Raw genomic sequence first — 15,029 nt, forward strand, 5'->3', positions numbered from 1 at the left:
TTAAAGTTCCAAAGCTCAGGTATCTTTGAAATGTCAAAGAAGAACAGATATGACATTATTGATAGTCTAAAATGTAATAAATCTGTTAAATTTAAATTGTGAATAGATGTTAAAATGTAAAAAGTATACCTAACCTAAGTAGCAGTCTAATGAGAGGAATGCATTTTACAATCAACAGCCAGTTTTCTGAATTTGGGAGTGTAACAAATCAGGGTAATATGTAGGCAATGCACGGGCTGCTCATCTATGACAAAATTATGCTAACTGCTTGTGATTAAATTAGGTTTCTAAAAACCGGCTTCACATTGGCTTGTGGATATGAGCGTTGCCAACAAAAAAAAGTGCAAATTTAGAAAATGTGAGATGTGAATCTATAATCATTGACTGAAATTTAGATGTGTTCGCCACAGGCTAAAGTTACCTGGGATTAAGAAAGAGCAGAACTTTGAAATACAAAAGCATACTTGTTGGAATCTTGAAGTCATCAAAATGCCTGCAGACGTTTTCAGCCAGCTTTATCAATAATATTCACATTTCTGAAACTATACTCGTGTGGACTTTCATGTCACAAAGTGTGAAAAAAGATTAATTTTGATTTGTGAAATCAGGCAAACATGGGTGGAACGTGTCTAATTTATTCAACTTTCTGAAGTTTAACATTCATGCTCAGAAACAGCTGTTTTTTAGAGGGAGTAGATGTGATTCTATCAGTAGATGGCACCATTTTGCATCCTTGCCTCTTAATGCCCACTTCACCAGCATTATTAAATGACCTGACAGCAATTAGAAGAAAAAAATATATATATTACATTATATATTTTTTGCTGTTTAATTAAAGTAATATCAAATTACACAGTGGACCATTTAAATTTTCCTCAAAATATGTTAGTATCAAAATTTGTCATCAAATCATTAAATGAGGAAAACACAGTCATGTAATTATGAATTATAAAAACAGACATATAATTATGAATTATACTTTCATAATTTTATTTTGGTTCAATAATATAGTTATCTTTAAATTAAATTAATGCAGATTTTAAAAATGGCCTCATCTTTATATACAATTTGCACTTTACAATGGGATTTTTCTGAATGTCTCTGTTAATGCCAGTGCTACTTATTTCAGAATGCCTCTTTTCATTATGGCTTAACCACTCATCAATCAAGACCAATGAGATTAACCTGTTGCTACTGGTTAATCATTTCCTGTCAATTACTTTGGCCTGATTGTAGGCAGCAGGTTACTTAATATACTTGTTACTTTTCTTACATTCATACTTGAAAAAACATTGAGGCAGTAGTAACTCTTAAAGAAAGATAACTTGCTGTAATGTGTACTGAACAATGGGCATTGTACTGACAATTATAAACTGTACTTTAAAAGCCAAATGATCTAATTAGACTTTTCTGCTGTTATGATCCAAAATAAACGGCTCATAAAACAACAACTCTTCTCTCAGAAAGTCTTTACCAGTCTTCTTGATGATGTTTTTGAGACTTTTTTTGTTGCATTTTTTATTTGATTATTTATTTCATAATTGCCATTGATTCCTTATTTCATTTTGACCCAAATGGTTTCCCATAGGATTTGGCAAGCAGGCTGCTGTTGAGTATTGCTGATGTAGTATAACAATTTTATAATATGCTGAAAAGCACTATATCAGAAATAGCTCAGTGGCATTATGCATTTTTAAAGCTATGAGAAAAACAAACAGCTATTTTATTCCTAATGTGTTTAACTCATTTTGTTAGATACCACTTGATTAGTCTCACCTTCATTTTTCTCTTCAGACATGACAGTATGGCACAGAGATAGCAGACGGAAAAATTCGTGCACAGAAGGGTCTGCAATCTTGACAGCCTCTAGTAGGTTTTGGTCATAGAAGGCAAAGTGGTGATCTGCTAGGGCATTGAAGGAGAAGTCAAGGGGCGGTGCCTTCTGGACAAAAGGAAGTCAAATGTTTCAGTTAGCAAGAGAATACTGCATCATATTAATGTCCAAAACATAACAAAAAATTAAGATAACATTTATGAATGATTTACAAATTCATTTTAGCTCAAGGTGGCACGGTGGCATAGTGGTAGTGCTGCTGCCTCGCAGTAAGGAGACCTGGGTTCGCTTCCCGGCTACTCCCTGCGTGGAGTTTGCATGTTCTCCCTGTGTCTGCGTGGGTTTCCTCCGGGTGCTCTGGTTTCCTCCCACAGTCCAAAGATATGCAGGTTAGGTGCATTGGCGATACTAAATTGTCCCTAGTATGTGCTTGGGGTGTGTGTGTGTGTGTGTGTGTGTGCACCTGGTGGTGGGTTGGCACCCTGCCCAGGGTTTGTTCCTGCTTTGCGCCCTTGTGCTGGCTGGGATTGGCTCTAGCAGACCCCCGTGACCTTGTGTTAGGATATGGCGGGTTGGACAATGACTGACTGACTCACTCACTGACGGACTGATTTTAGCTCAAACTTAAAAATTTCAAATTTCAAAAACGCATTAACAGTTTTCTACTTCCTTGTCCTAGAAAACACTATTGTGCTATATAAACAACTGTCCAACTGTTTATTGACACAGAGAATTATCGGTATGTGAAATTCCTAATTATATTACTGAATTTTACATTTTTGAAGTAAATAGCACCTGATCACTCATGTTAGAGTAAATGGTCTGATCTCAGCAAATAAAAAAAAGTTTGTTAAAATAAGAAAGTTCTACATTTCCTCATTTCTGTATTTATACTAAAATAAAATAACATACTGTAAATAATAAAAAACCTCATCAGGAGAAATAAAATGAAGTGTTAGTATAAATCCTGTACAAGCACATTGAAAGACACAAAACAAAGATTACAAAAAAGTGTTAATAAACACAAACCAACCTGTCTTATTTTTGATTGGGGTCCCAAAGTATCACAACTCTCACCTAAAAAAAATACAAACGTTGTCCAGTTCATTTAAATGATAGCTGAATAGCATGCTTGTTTTCTGAAATATGGTATATCTTAAAAATTATTTATTTTGTTCCGAGCATGTAAATATCTAATTTAACTACAGGGATATATAGAACGAGAGTCACTACTTATAGAAATGAAAAAGGTAAATACAACTTAGACATAGAGTGGTATAAAAAAATAACTAATCTAAATATTATAATATTGACATCTGAAAAGAACTTTGTTTTAGAAATTAACAGAACTAGACAACTCTTGCTGTGTTGCTTCCTTGAAGGGTGAAGTGGAAAACCAAAAAGTGACAGAACTGGCCACTGTGTGCCCTTTATACAGTTAGCTTAATTGTTTAGATATCGCAAAGTACAGTTTAACATCGGGCTTGTTTTTGTCACTATGCAGTTTTAAGCTTTTAAAGGATGATTTTTTGGGTCAATTTTGATACATCTTTATTGACTAGACAGACTGCAATGTATATATAGAGAAAAAAATGTAATAGAAAGGGTTCATTATTACCATATGTCTTTCCATTGATGGAGCATTTGTTAAAAGTCATTATATTCTGAGTGAGGGTTCCAGTTTTGTCTGAGAAGATGTATTCCACCTGCCCCAGTTCTTCATTAAGTGTTGTGGTGCGGGCTTCTGCTGGTGTATTCTTTTTCTGGCAATACATACGCTTGTCCCAGTTGATGAAATAACTGTGGCCTAGACGGATCACTTCAACACTAAAAAAAAATAAATAAGTAAAACTATGAAAGATCTTGTCAGCATTGCTCATCAAAGTTCAATATTAAAAAACTTCAGTTTTCATCATTAGCCTTTCTGTACAATAAATGTACAATTCTCATGTGAAAGTTACAGAAATGAGACAGATGGAAATCATGGCCTAAATGCCACATAAATATATGAATAAATTCCATACAGACTGAAGGAAGGTATTTACTTAAATTAAAAAGGTAATATAAACCTTCAGCCAGCTGGTGAGAGGAAGTGACAAAGAGGGTTAAGTCAATGATCTGTAATTAGTGTTGATTGGTAAACTTTGGCTTCTGCAAAGACTAAAAGAGCACAAAATACTATTTTTTAAGAACTGCTGGTACATCCTCTTTCTCCTTTACATCTCTGTATCAACTAGGGATGCTGGACACCATCACTATTTTTGATAGATTTATTCTTCCTTGTAGTGGATAAAATCAGTAAGGGTGGCACTCATTAAACAATGAATCTGACAAGCTATGTTTCCACTAGAACCGGTTTCAAACATTCTTTGCCCATGTTCCACTGTACATTTACAGCTATACTTTGATCTTCAAGAAAGCAGCAAAACAGAGCACTGAAATGATATATAACAAAAAACTAACCCAAAATATTATCTGGTTGAAGTGTACGTAATAATGCAAAATATTGACTAGATTAATGTTTTTGATACCAGGTGCATAAAAATGTAAAATACTGTCATAGGTATGCCCCGTATAAAGAATACTTAATAAGGAATAAATTTGTTATGCTATATAAAGGCGTAAGGAGATTTAAATAAGAAATGTAGAATATTCTGATATGATTTTGTTCCATATATTTTCAAAATGAGTATCAGTATGTGGATAGATATTTCTTGACGAGCATAGTGGTATACAGGAATTTTTTGGAAATCTGCAGAATCTGTTGAAATGAGATTTTGTTAAATACTCCAAGATCAAGAAATACAACCACATCAAAGTGATCTGGATACATACTACCTCAAGACAGGGAAAAATCTTTATCTGTATCATAAGTACTTTCCAACACAATTCTGTCCATAGGTGATGCTACTATTAGCATTTGACCTGCACCTGATTTTGTTGTGTCAATACTACTCTTTTTTAATTGGGCTATAAGACCCCAGTGTCAGTTGATTGTATGTTTGCACCAGAGTTATGAACATATTACTGCTCTTCATAGCCTAGTAATCTGTCTGGGGGCAGGAGTTTCAGGCAGACTTTAAATTTAACTTTTCAAAAAGAACCTGGGCCACAAAGGTTTATGTTGTCCAAGTTATTTTTTAATTGGAGTTTTTGTTTTCTTTCCCTCTGCTATCAACGGATTTTATGTGAGAGAACTTAAAGTATTCATATATATTAATGAGTATATGTACACAGTCCTACATGTTTATATGAATACATGCTCACTCATGCTCAATAAGAAATACACATCTCTTTCTGTCACAAGAACTAAACATGAAAAGCAGTTTAACTTTACAGGTGCTAACATTATAGTTTTGGATTTTGTAAATAAATTTACTTTAGTGTGACAATCAATGCTAATCCATAACATAGAGAATAAACAAAGCCCTATACTTGGTTATTTCTATCTAAAGCAGTTTGGCCACTTTGTGGTAAAGTGTAGCTGAAAAAGTACTCTACTGAATATTGTATATTGTTATATATTCTTTTTTATTTATGTGCACCTAATTTATTTATTTATAACACATATAATCAAATGAAACTCTCATTCAATGATAACAGACTTTACCATGACCTTGGTCTGAAACAAATGAGGAGATAAGAATAAATTAGACATAATCCGGTTTTATCTTTTCAGGTGAACAGTGGAAAACACAGAATAACACAAAACATCAAATTAGATTTGTTTACATATTTTAACACTTACAGAAATTGATAGGGAGGGTTCCTGCCGAGACTGAATCCTCAGTCTCTCAGTCCAAGTAAGCTACACTGCCTAATCTGTCTAATACTGTGCTGAAAGCAAGACTGACCATATTCTTTTAACTGTTCAAGTAACAGCAGCCATGTGTAAGTGAAAATGGTGACACAACCATTATTGTGACAAGACTGCTGCTCTTCACATACTCAACATCAAATACAGTCAAATTGTCCATATGTCAGTCACAAAGCGTGTCATTGTAATTGAGGCTCTATGGGTCTGGTGTGAGTTACCAGTACACAAACTTTAACTGTCGATAAGGAGTATCACAAAGCAATATTCGAGTTTCAGTGCCAGAATGCCAGGCCCATGCAAGTGAAAGCAGTGCGGGCTGAGTGCATAAGAATCAGCCAGCGGGAGCAGTGTTGATCAAAATACCTTAAAGGGCCCTCCCAAGAGACACAAATAACGGACCCAGTGAAATATTATTAATATTAATAATAACATTTATTACTATTTACAAGGTGTCTCTATCTTCTTGATGAAAGAAAATAGTGCAAATCATCTGCACAGGTCAGAAACAAAAAAAGATGTGAATGAAGTACGACTTCAAAAAAAAAAATAGGAACTCTGTGAGCACAATGATTTTTTATTTATTTTTTTCTTAACTTATTGCTAGTTTGCTGCCATTTGCTAGCTGCAGTATAAGTAGAAGAAGGAAGACAGCTAGGAGACTGCTACCTCTGCAGCTCCACCACCGTTTCGATCACTGCTTCTATGCAGAGTCTACCCATTTATGATTGGCATAGAACGTTTGATTAACAAAAGGCATATGGCAGTTGTAGCCCGCAATGACTGGTTTTGAAAATTTCTACATTACCCTATTGTTTTCCTATGGCCATCGACCATAAGAAAATAATGGCCTCAACTTGGTTGGCCGTAAATTGCAGCAAGACTGTACATACATACAAGAAAACAACCATGGTATTACCTTACAGAAGACACACTTAAGGAAAATATCCTTACTTTCAGTAAGGATATTCAGCAAACTCAGAACACATCTAAACATCTAATCATCAGATCAGAAGTGGCCACCCAGAGACAGTGACACAGCCATGATGCTAGACTTATCCTATCACATACAGAAACGTTTTTGATTTAACCCATAAACGTCAGTGCCTTGTGCTGAAAAATATGCAATATTGCTTCCAGAAGAAATGTCACTCTGGTGACACTCTTCACCTTTAGTCAAGCACCTTCTCAGCAATCTGTAAATTTGATACACTGTAACTGTTCATCTATATTGTATATAATACTGCTTGCAAAAGGTCTCCTCGCACCATAATCAAAATATACATGAAACAGAAATTTCAAGAATGAAAAAAAAATCAAAAGGAAATGTCTTTTCATGTCTGTCAAAGTAGCTGCATATTTATGTTATCCATTGTAACACATTAAATAAAGTTCATCATTATAGGGACCAGAAACTATTCCAAAAGAATAAGATACAAGGCATGAACCATCACTGGTTAGCCACATGCCGATTCAGAGGCACCGTTAAATTTACAGATTTTTGGAATGTGCAAGGAAAGCAAATTACCTAGGGAAAAACTTAAGCAGACATGGGAAGAACATGCAACTCACAGCATTCTGGAACTGTAAGGATGTATTGACCACTGCACCAACTTGCCACCCTACTTATCTAAACTTTTTTTTTTTTTTTTTTTTAAAAGTCTGTTAGTTGTTAAAGATTAAAATCCTCAAAATATAAATGTAAAGCATTACATTTACTCAGTTAATTAAAAATAAAAAAAGAATGACCTGAAGGATCACAAACAATAAAATATGTATTTCATACTATTTTAAGCATGATTCTAGAAAAATAATCTCTAATTATGAAAAAAGTGGATTAAGGTACTGATGACAGTATAGCAGAAACATGGTTACTGATACTGCCTAACAATTTTGCTCCCCAGAGTTCTATTCCTGACCAAGTGTGTGGAGTTTACACATATTAATTTTTTTCCTGGTAGTCTAGTAATCTACTAAATTCCAAAGTTGTCTATAATGAACTGAAATCAGTTCAATAATGGTTTATGTTATAGCACTGTTTACTATAAAGGTCTAGAACATATTATTATGTACAATTATGAAGTAACAAAATTTACAAGGTAAAAGAAAGCGTCAAAGAGAAAAATATTTCGTATAGTTTTTAATAAGTTAATTGGCAACTCTAATTTGGCCCAACATGAGATGTTGATTGGTTACATGCTGTAGTAGCTTGTGTTTATGTCCTATAATGGACTGGTGTCTTATTCAAATACTGGAAAACGAGGTTCACAAAATGGGTGGCTGGATGGATGAGGCTGATGACAATTCTTATAAGAAAAAATGACTAATTTTGAATATTACAGACTTATTGTGTAAATATTAAATCTTTCCTTTTTTTTTTTGCTCACAAGCTTAACAGAATGTGGTGGTTGAACAGCTAATCTTCAAATTATCCTTACGTTAAAGTACTTAATATCAAAGACAACACGCACTATGTTGTGATAGATGACTACAACACATTCAGTTACCACAGCTTTTACCCTAATAAAATAAAAAGAAAGAAAAAACAAAAAAATATCAATTTAGAAACAATATGTTTCCGATCTTGCACCCAGTTCATCCGGGTCTCCAACTCCTTGTGTCCATGAATTAAATTGAGCAGGTATGAGACTGTTATGCTATAAATGCTACTGTGGAAAATGTTTCACAAAAATCAATTGATAATTCACACTACTAATATTTCTGTCTGTTAGTAAGCATTTTATTGGCAAATATATAGTACAAGTATTTACCAGAATGTGGATGCTGGAACAGATATAGAAAAATGTAGTTCTGAATTAGAGGTGTCTGCACTGAAAGGAAAAAATTCTGTAAGGTAGAAAAGTTTAGATGCTACATTATTAGAATACTATCCTCTGATTTTTGTGAGTACATTCACACAGCATGTAATATGTGCATTGCTAATGTATGTATACAGCAGTAATATATGTATGTACCTGTGATCCAACCTGGATTGTTTGGGCCATGTCAAACGGTTGAGGGGTCATGAGTGTGTATTTCCTTACTGCTAATAATGAAAAAAAAAAATGCAATAAAAGGGGAAAAAATAAATATCAAAAAGAGGATTGTGCAGATGACAGTATGTACAAGACAGAGACACAACACAGATCACAGGAAAGCCTTACTGTAATTCTGGACATAATTTTCTACATATGACAGGAATCATTGCAGCCATTGATTAATTTGTGAAAATAAAAGAACTAAATATAGCGAAGGGCAGCATGGTGGAGCAGTGGTAACGCTGTTGCCTCACAGTAAGGAGACCAGGGTTCGCTTCCCGAGTCCTCCCTGCATGGAGTTTGCATGTTCTCCCCGTGTCTGCATGGGTTTCCTCTGGGTGCTCTGGTTTCCTCCCACAGTCCAAAGACATGCAGGTTAGGTGCATTGGCGGTCCTAAATTGTCCCTAGTGTGTGTGCTTGGTGTGTGGGGGTGTGTGCCCTGCAGTGGGCTGGCGCACTGCCTGGGGTTTGTTTCCTGCCTTGTGCCCTGTGCTGGCTGGGATTGGCTCCAGCAGACCCCCATGACCCTGTGTTAGGATACAGCGGGTTGGATAATGGATGGATGGATGGATAAATATAGCTAATTATAGCCACAGGCCCAAATTTATCCTGGTAACATAAGCCAGTATATTTTAATGAAATTTATTTCTAAAAGAAAAAGGTCCTGGAAGGTAATGTCCTTTTTTGATTTGTGTAGTAATTTCATGCTTTTTAAGCACATGAAAAATATCAAATATAATTTTTGGGATGCAACACCTTTATGTTTATTTATATATTTTTAAAAATGTCAGCACCTGGACTAAACTGCTGAGACTGAGTGAATGTTAAAAAATGAAATTTTATGACCTAATAAATATGTTAAAAAGACCTTACAGTGCAAGGGCCATAACAATGAATATATTCTGCATTTGGAAACATTTGTTGTTAAAACGGGCTCATATGTTAGAATGCTCCACAATACTAAAGCATTGTCATGTCATTTTCTAACCCGTTTAATCCAGACCAGGGTTGTGAAAAGATGCTGGAGTCTATCCCAGCTTGCATAATATGTAAGGCAGGAACAAACCCTGGACTGGGTAACAGTTATTCACAGGGCACGCACACACACACACAAATACACGCTAGGACCAATTTAGCATTGCCAGTTCACCTAATCTGCATGTCTTTGGACTGTGGGAGGAAACCCACACAAACACAGGGAGAAACACTAAGGTATTATTATTAAATTTTTGGTTAATACCTTTATTCAAGGTGAGTAACAATATCAGGATACAAAAATTTACCTTTTTTTTTTTTTTGGAGCATGGGCAGAGTAATTGGAGCATGGAAAGAATGTGTGGTTTCCTCTGGGTCACACAGTAAATCAAAGGTAGGAAGTGAAGCAGCAGCCTTGTGGTTTATAGTTCAATGCCTCAGCCACAGAGACATGGTGCATGCATGACGAGCAAGACAATAAATTGTATTTATGACAAGCTGAAGGACAATTTGACAAGTAAATCCAAATACTGTACATGTGAATATGTTACAAAAATATTAATAATTCTAATGACTTAGATAAAAAGTGTTCCTTACTCTTTTTTAAATGATGTTATATATGTGTTGGGAAAAAAAACAGAAGAGAGTCTGACCTCACATAGAGAGAAATCGGCACCACGGTGTTGAGAATGATGATGTATGACCAGAATGAAAGGAAGCCTGAGAAGACTACACTGTCCACACCCTTGTCCCAAGGCAGGTAAATCTGGAACAGGAAGCCAACCTCCTTCTCCCAAATGGTGTTTCCAATTGACAAGATTACACCCATACAAACCAAAAAGCCAAAGATCTGAAAAAGAGAGATATGATATAAAGAAATAAATTAAAATAATGTGAATTATATTTGCTGGTAAGATGGAGGATAAGAAACAGGACATAAAAAAGGAACCAGTTGCGCAATTTCTACATAACTGTATTTATTATTTTACTTCTAAGTAAGTTTAAGTTACTTTTGTATTATTCAGTGTGTTTTAATCTAAAAAACAGCCCTTTTTACTTAAAAATCACCATTTTCTAGCAGTAAGACAAATAAAGTGTTCAGATATATTACTATTAATAGTGGAATGAACTGAGACATGTCAACTATTGTACTACCTGACTAGATACATCTGACAAAAATGTTTTTTGTATTTACTTTTAGAAAATGTTACTTTGTCAAGGAGATGGTTAGACAGCTTATCCTTTTCTATGCCAATTCTCTTGTTATATGACATTACTGATTGCATTACTGGTTGCAGGGCTCAGCAACACATACTTTACAAATGTTTCAAGGAGGGGCAAACACAATATAGAAATTTTGCAGAAACATAAAATAATTTAAAAAACAAACTTAATAAATAAACTCTAAAATACATAAAACTGTAACATTTTTGTAAGCTGGAATATTAAAGGCTTCAATTATAAACTATAGAGGAGAAAAGTGACTTAATTTCTTTTGTTTTTGATATCTGATATAGAATTTTTTGCAGTATTCCATTTTAAATAATAAGGTTCTAACTACCCTTAAGAACACCAGAAGAGTGGAAATTTTGATTCACAAAGCAATCCCACTTATAACTATTGAGATATCTAACCCTGAAAGGTGCTACATTGTGGAGGTGGGGAATCTAAATTAATTTTGAATAATATACCCAGATAAATGGGGAGGGTTGGTGTCAGAAAAGGCATCTGGTCATAAAAATCAATCTGGGAAAACATGAAGAGGAAGAAGAAAAAGAAAAAGAAGAATGTGCAGAACCTTAAAAAAGCACAGAGATGCTTGACCAATTCACTAATTTTATTAGTAAGAAATCATACGCTGAAATTTTGGTCTCTTTGAAATTTTTATTTTAAAACCCTGAAACTCAAAAATGATTATTTTAAAGTGAAATTATACTATGTTAAAATCTTTAAGAATGAAAAAAAGGAAAAAGTTTGTTTAAATAAATTTTGAATCCCTGTTCTGTAGGAGCGCAAAGTTTACATAGGTGAAAAACATTTGACTGACAAGGACCAGATGGGAGTAGGACAGCACTCTTTATAACCGAGATCCTTGTTTAACATGTCTACTTAAAAATCCCTTCCGTGTTTTTCTTGTAAATTTAAAAATAACATACATTGTCCTGTTTATCACTTTTGCTTTGCAATACTTTATGCAATTCATTCAATGTAGCAGGTAAATGGGCTGCAAAATTATGTTTGTTTAAATTTTGGTTAATATTGTATGATCTGGCATTTCTAAAGTAATTGGTGGAGAGAATTAAAGCAGAAACTTTGAACCCAGCATAATCTTTGTGTGAGTAATGAGATATAGTGGAATGATGTATACATAGTTCTCAGATCTCAGATGCAAGTTACATGGGCAATCTTTCAAAAGCGGCAGATAAAGCCCCAGAAAGTAACTGCCGTTACATTTATCAACATACAGTTCATCTTGCAGAAGTCATACCCAGAGAACAAGTGTGTTCATCAGGCGGTCAATACTTGTCCTCTTGAACTTTGTCCTTCCACTATTTTGCATGAGTTTGGTATCTGGTCCTGTTCAGATGACAAAATATTGATATAAATTATTTTGTTCATCATTCAAACGTTAAAACAATTGAAATTGCTTTGCTTTACATAATAAAATGAAAAACACTGGGCTCCACATGTGAACTTTATTTTAACAGTTAGGCTCAATTAAAATACTTTTACTTGATGGCTTAGTATTCCCCTGTGAAACCCTATGTCCACAAAATTCTCTTGGGTCTCAATCTAGTAATTATTGTTTTACATTGTGCTCCTTTGTTCAGTTACCTGCAAAGATGACAAGCCCAAAGCAACACTCTGTGTTACGCAATACACATCCCCGCAGCAGCATATTCTGATTACTTAGTGCGTATTTATTCTCATTCCAGTACAGCATCCCACAGAACTTGTCAAGCTTATTGTTAGGGGGCTCACAGATCACCTCACCTGACGAATATACAAAGACAACATAAACAGTATTTTCTTAGAAAATTGAAGAATGAAAATACACAGTCAAACTCATGTAGTCTCGCTTTTTTAAAAACATATCTCAATAAAATGCTAATTAGTATTCTTAATGGCTCACACTCATATGTCAGCAAACCACTTATTCTAGTTCAAGGTCATCAGAGGCAAGGGCCTTCATACTAGCAATGCAGAAACCATCTAGAGGCAAGGCACACTCACACACAAACTCATATGGGAGTAGTTCATCTAACATGCACATCTTTGATTTGCAGGAAGAACACGGATACATCCAGAGGAAAACCTGGGCTAATACATTTATTTTAAAAATTATGGAATGAGGGTGGAACAGCAAAGCAGTGGTTAGCAGTGCTGCCTCACAGTGGCAGGATACTGGGTTTGAATTATTGTATAGTCACTGTGTGTTCTCCCCATGTTTTATTGTTTAATTCTGTATAGGTCAGTTGCCTCCTACAACCTAAAGATGTGCATTTTAGCTTAAATGGAGACACAATATTGGCACAGAATAAATGTGTGTGTGTGTGAATTTTAATGAACTCATTTCACATTCTATTATCCTATTGAACAACATCATGAATACATGAACTAAACTGGTTCCATTTAGTTTTGTTCATAAAGAACTGAATTAAGTTTGTTCAATGTGGGCAGTATAATGCCATGCATATGTATGTTTATGGTCACATCCATGATGATTAAGTAGACCTTTGCAAGCATTAGATCTTTCTTGTGAGAACAGAATCTGTAACGCAGCTTAAATGAATAACACCGTACACTGCTTACCATGCAATGCTACACAAATATAATCAGAATAAAATGAGTCAAAACACTTAATCTGAGTCTGAACTCTGATGAAAATGTGAATTTTGTGGACAATGACAAATCTTTTTACATACTGTGCTGTTGACTAATTTAACAAATATTGACAGAGTAAAAAATGCTATGCATTAGGCCCTGAAAGACAGTATGTATAGTAAAATCCCTAGAGAACCACTGTTCCTAAAAGCTTCTATATACTCTGTGTTTGTCATAAACCCTTGCTTATTGTGCTATGTTATTGACACAATAAACAGATCAAGAAAAAAGCAATAGGGGGAAAAATAAATGTGTTGTTAAAGTCTACATATTGTGTAGCATGAGATCTAAAAACAGTAAAAATTAAGGATGTGAATTCTGTAAATAAACATAACTAAGGTCTGTCACTAGATTGCATCTTGATAAAATAACAGAAGAGGTTATTTGAAATCCAGCTGCTGGGCTGCACATTGAACATGTAAAAAAATTAAAAATATAATGCAAAATACAAATTATTAATTTGTGCTTTTTTAATGTGGGCGACTAAGCAAGACATACATGTTTTTGTTCACAGACTGAAAGTTGCTTTCATTAATGAAATACTGATGACTAACATTAATATTAATACTCACCATCAAACTTGGCCAGTTTGCTTGTGTCGCATAGTTCAGATGTTACTGGCAATGACTGACGAACTTTCATATTTGTTTCTCTAAAGAAGTGAAGATTAATAAATGATTAATTCCTGACAAGGTTAGTTGTAATTTACTATGGTCAGAAAATAGAGCTCTAAAGGAGACCAATTTATTTTAAATAACCCATTTATTTATAAGTAGACAACCACTATATGAAACATGAAATATTTTAAATTGATCCTTCCCATGCATCTTGTATTGTTTCAGTTCAAAAGTATGTGCCTCTTTACGCAATGTCTACAGACCAGTAGCCTTTATATCTCACATCATGAAGACCTTTAAGATTCTGGTCCCGGACTATATAGGTCCACCTGGACCCACTGCAGTTTGCTTATTGGACTAGAAAGGATGATGCAATCATCCATCTGCTCCACAAGGATTTTTCCCATGTGGACAGACCTGGCAGCTCTCTGAGGATTATGTTTTGTGATTTGCCCCAATGCTTTCAAGTACCATTCAGGCATTACTATTAGGGAATAAGCTCATGGATATGCAGGTTAATGAGTCTTTGGTGTCCTAGATAACAGACTATCTGGCAAACCATGTCACGAGAGACTCAAGAGCTGTGCCTTGATATGGTTGTGAGCAACACTAGAACACCACATGAAACAGTCCTGTCTGTCACCTTTTCTGTTCACCCTGTACACCTCAGATATAAATATAACAGTAGGTCATGTCACTTGCAGAACTTTTCTGATGATTCTGCACTAATGGGGTATATGCACAAGACAGATAAAAGGTAAAGGTGGATAACTTTGTTTCTTGGTGCAAAGAGAATTGTCTGCAACTAAATATGATAAAAAAAATAATAAACCAGTTATAATTATTGTTATTCGCTGCATCCAAT

The 15,029-nt window shown here is 34.7% G+C and overlaps 1 protein-coding gene across 7 annotated transcripts in view; it reads right to left on the minus strand.

Annotated features, from left to right (window-relative positions):
- Nucleotides 1–15,029, minus strand: part of atp8b2 (ATPase phospholipid transporting 8B2) — a 142,695-nt gene that overhangs the window by 42,147 nt on the left and 85,519 nt on the right. For all 7 annotated transcript variants that reach the window (XM_028794033.2, XM_028794030.2, XM_028794031.2 and 4 more), the window contains 7 exons: nucleotides 14,120–14,199; nucleotides 12,498–12,656; nucleotides 12,151–12,239; nucleotides 10,316–10,512; nucleotides 3,453–3,661; nucleotides 2,868–2,911; nucleotides 1,777–1,942 (listed from right to left, as the gene is read on the minus strand). In XM_028794033.2, the coding sequence (XP_028649866.1) occupies nucleotides 1,777–1,942; nucleotides 2,868–2,911; nucleotides 3,453–3,661; nucleotides 10,316–10,512; nucleotides 12,151–12,239; nucleotides 12,498–12,656; nucleotides 14,120–14,199 (944 nt within the window). The remainder of the gene's footprint in view (nucleotides 1–1,776; nucleotides 1,943–2,867; nucleotides 2,912–3,452; nucleotides 3,662–10,315; nucleotides 10,513–12,150; nucleotides 12,240–12,497; nucleotides 12,657–14,119; nucleotides 14,200–15,029) is intronic.

This window comes from Erpetoichthys calabaricus, chromosome 2 (assembly GCF_900747795.2).
Source record: "Erpetoichthys calabaricus chromosome 2, fErpCal1.3, whole genome shotgun sequence".
Lineage (NCBI taxonomy): Eukaryota > Metazoa > Chordata > Cladistia > Polypteriformes > Polypteridae > Erpetoichthys > Erpetoichthys calabaricus.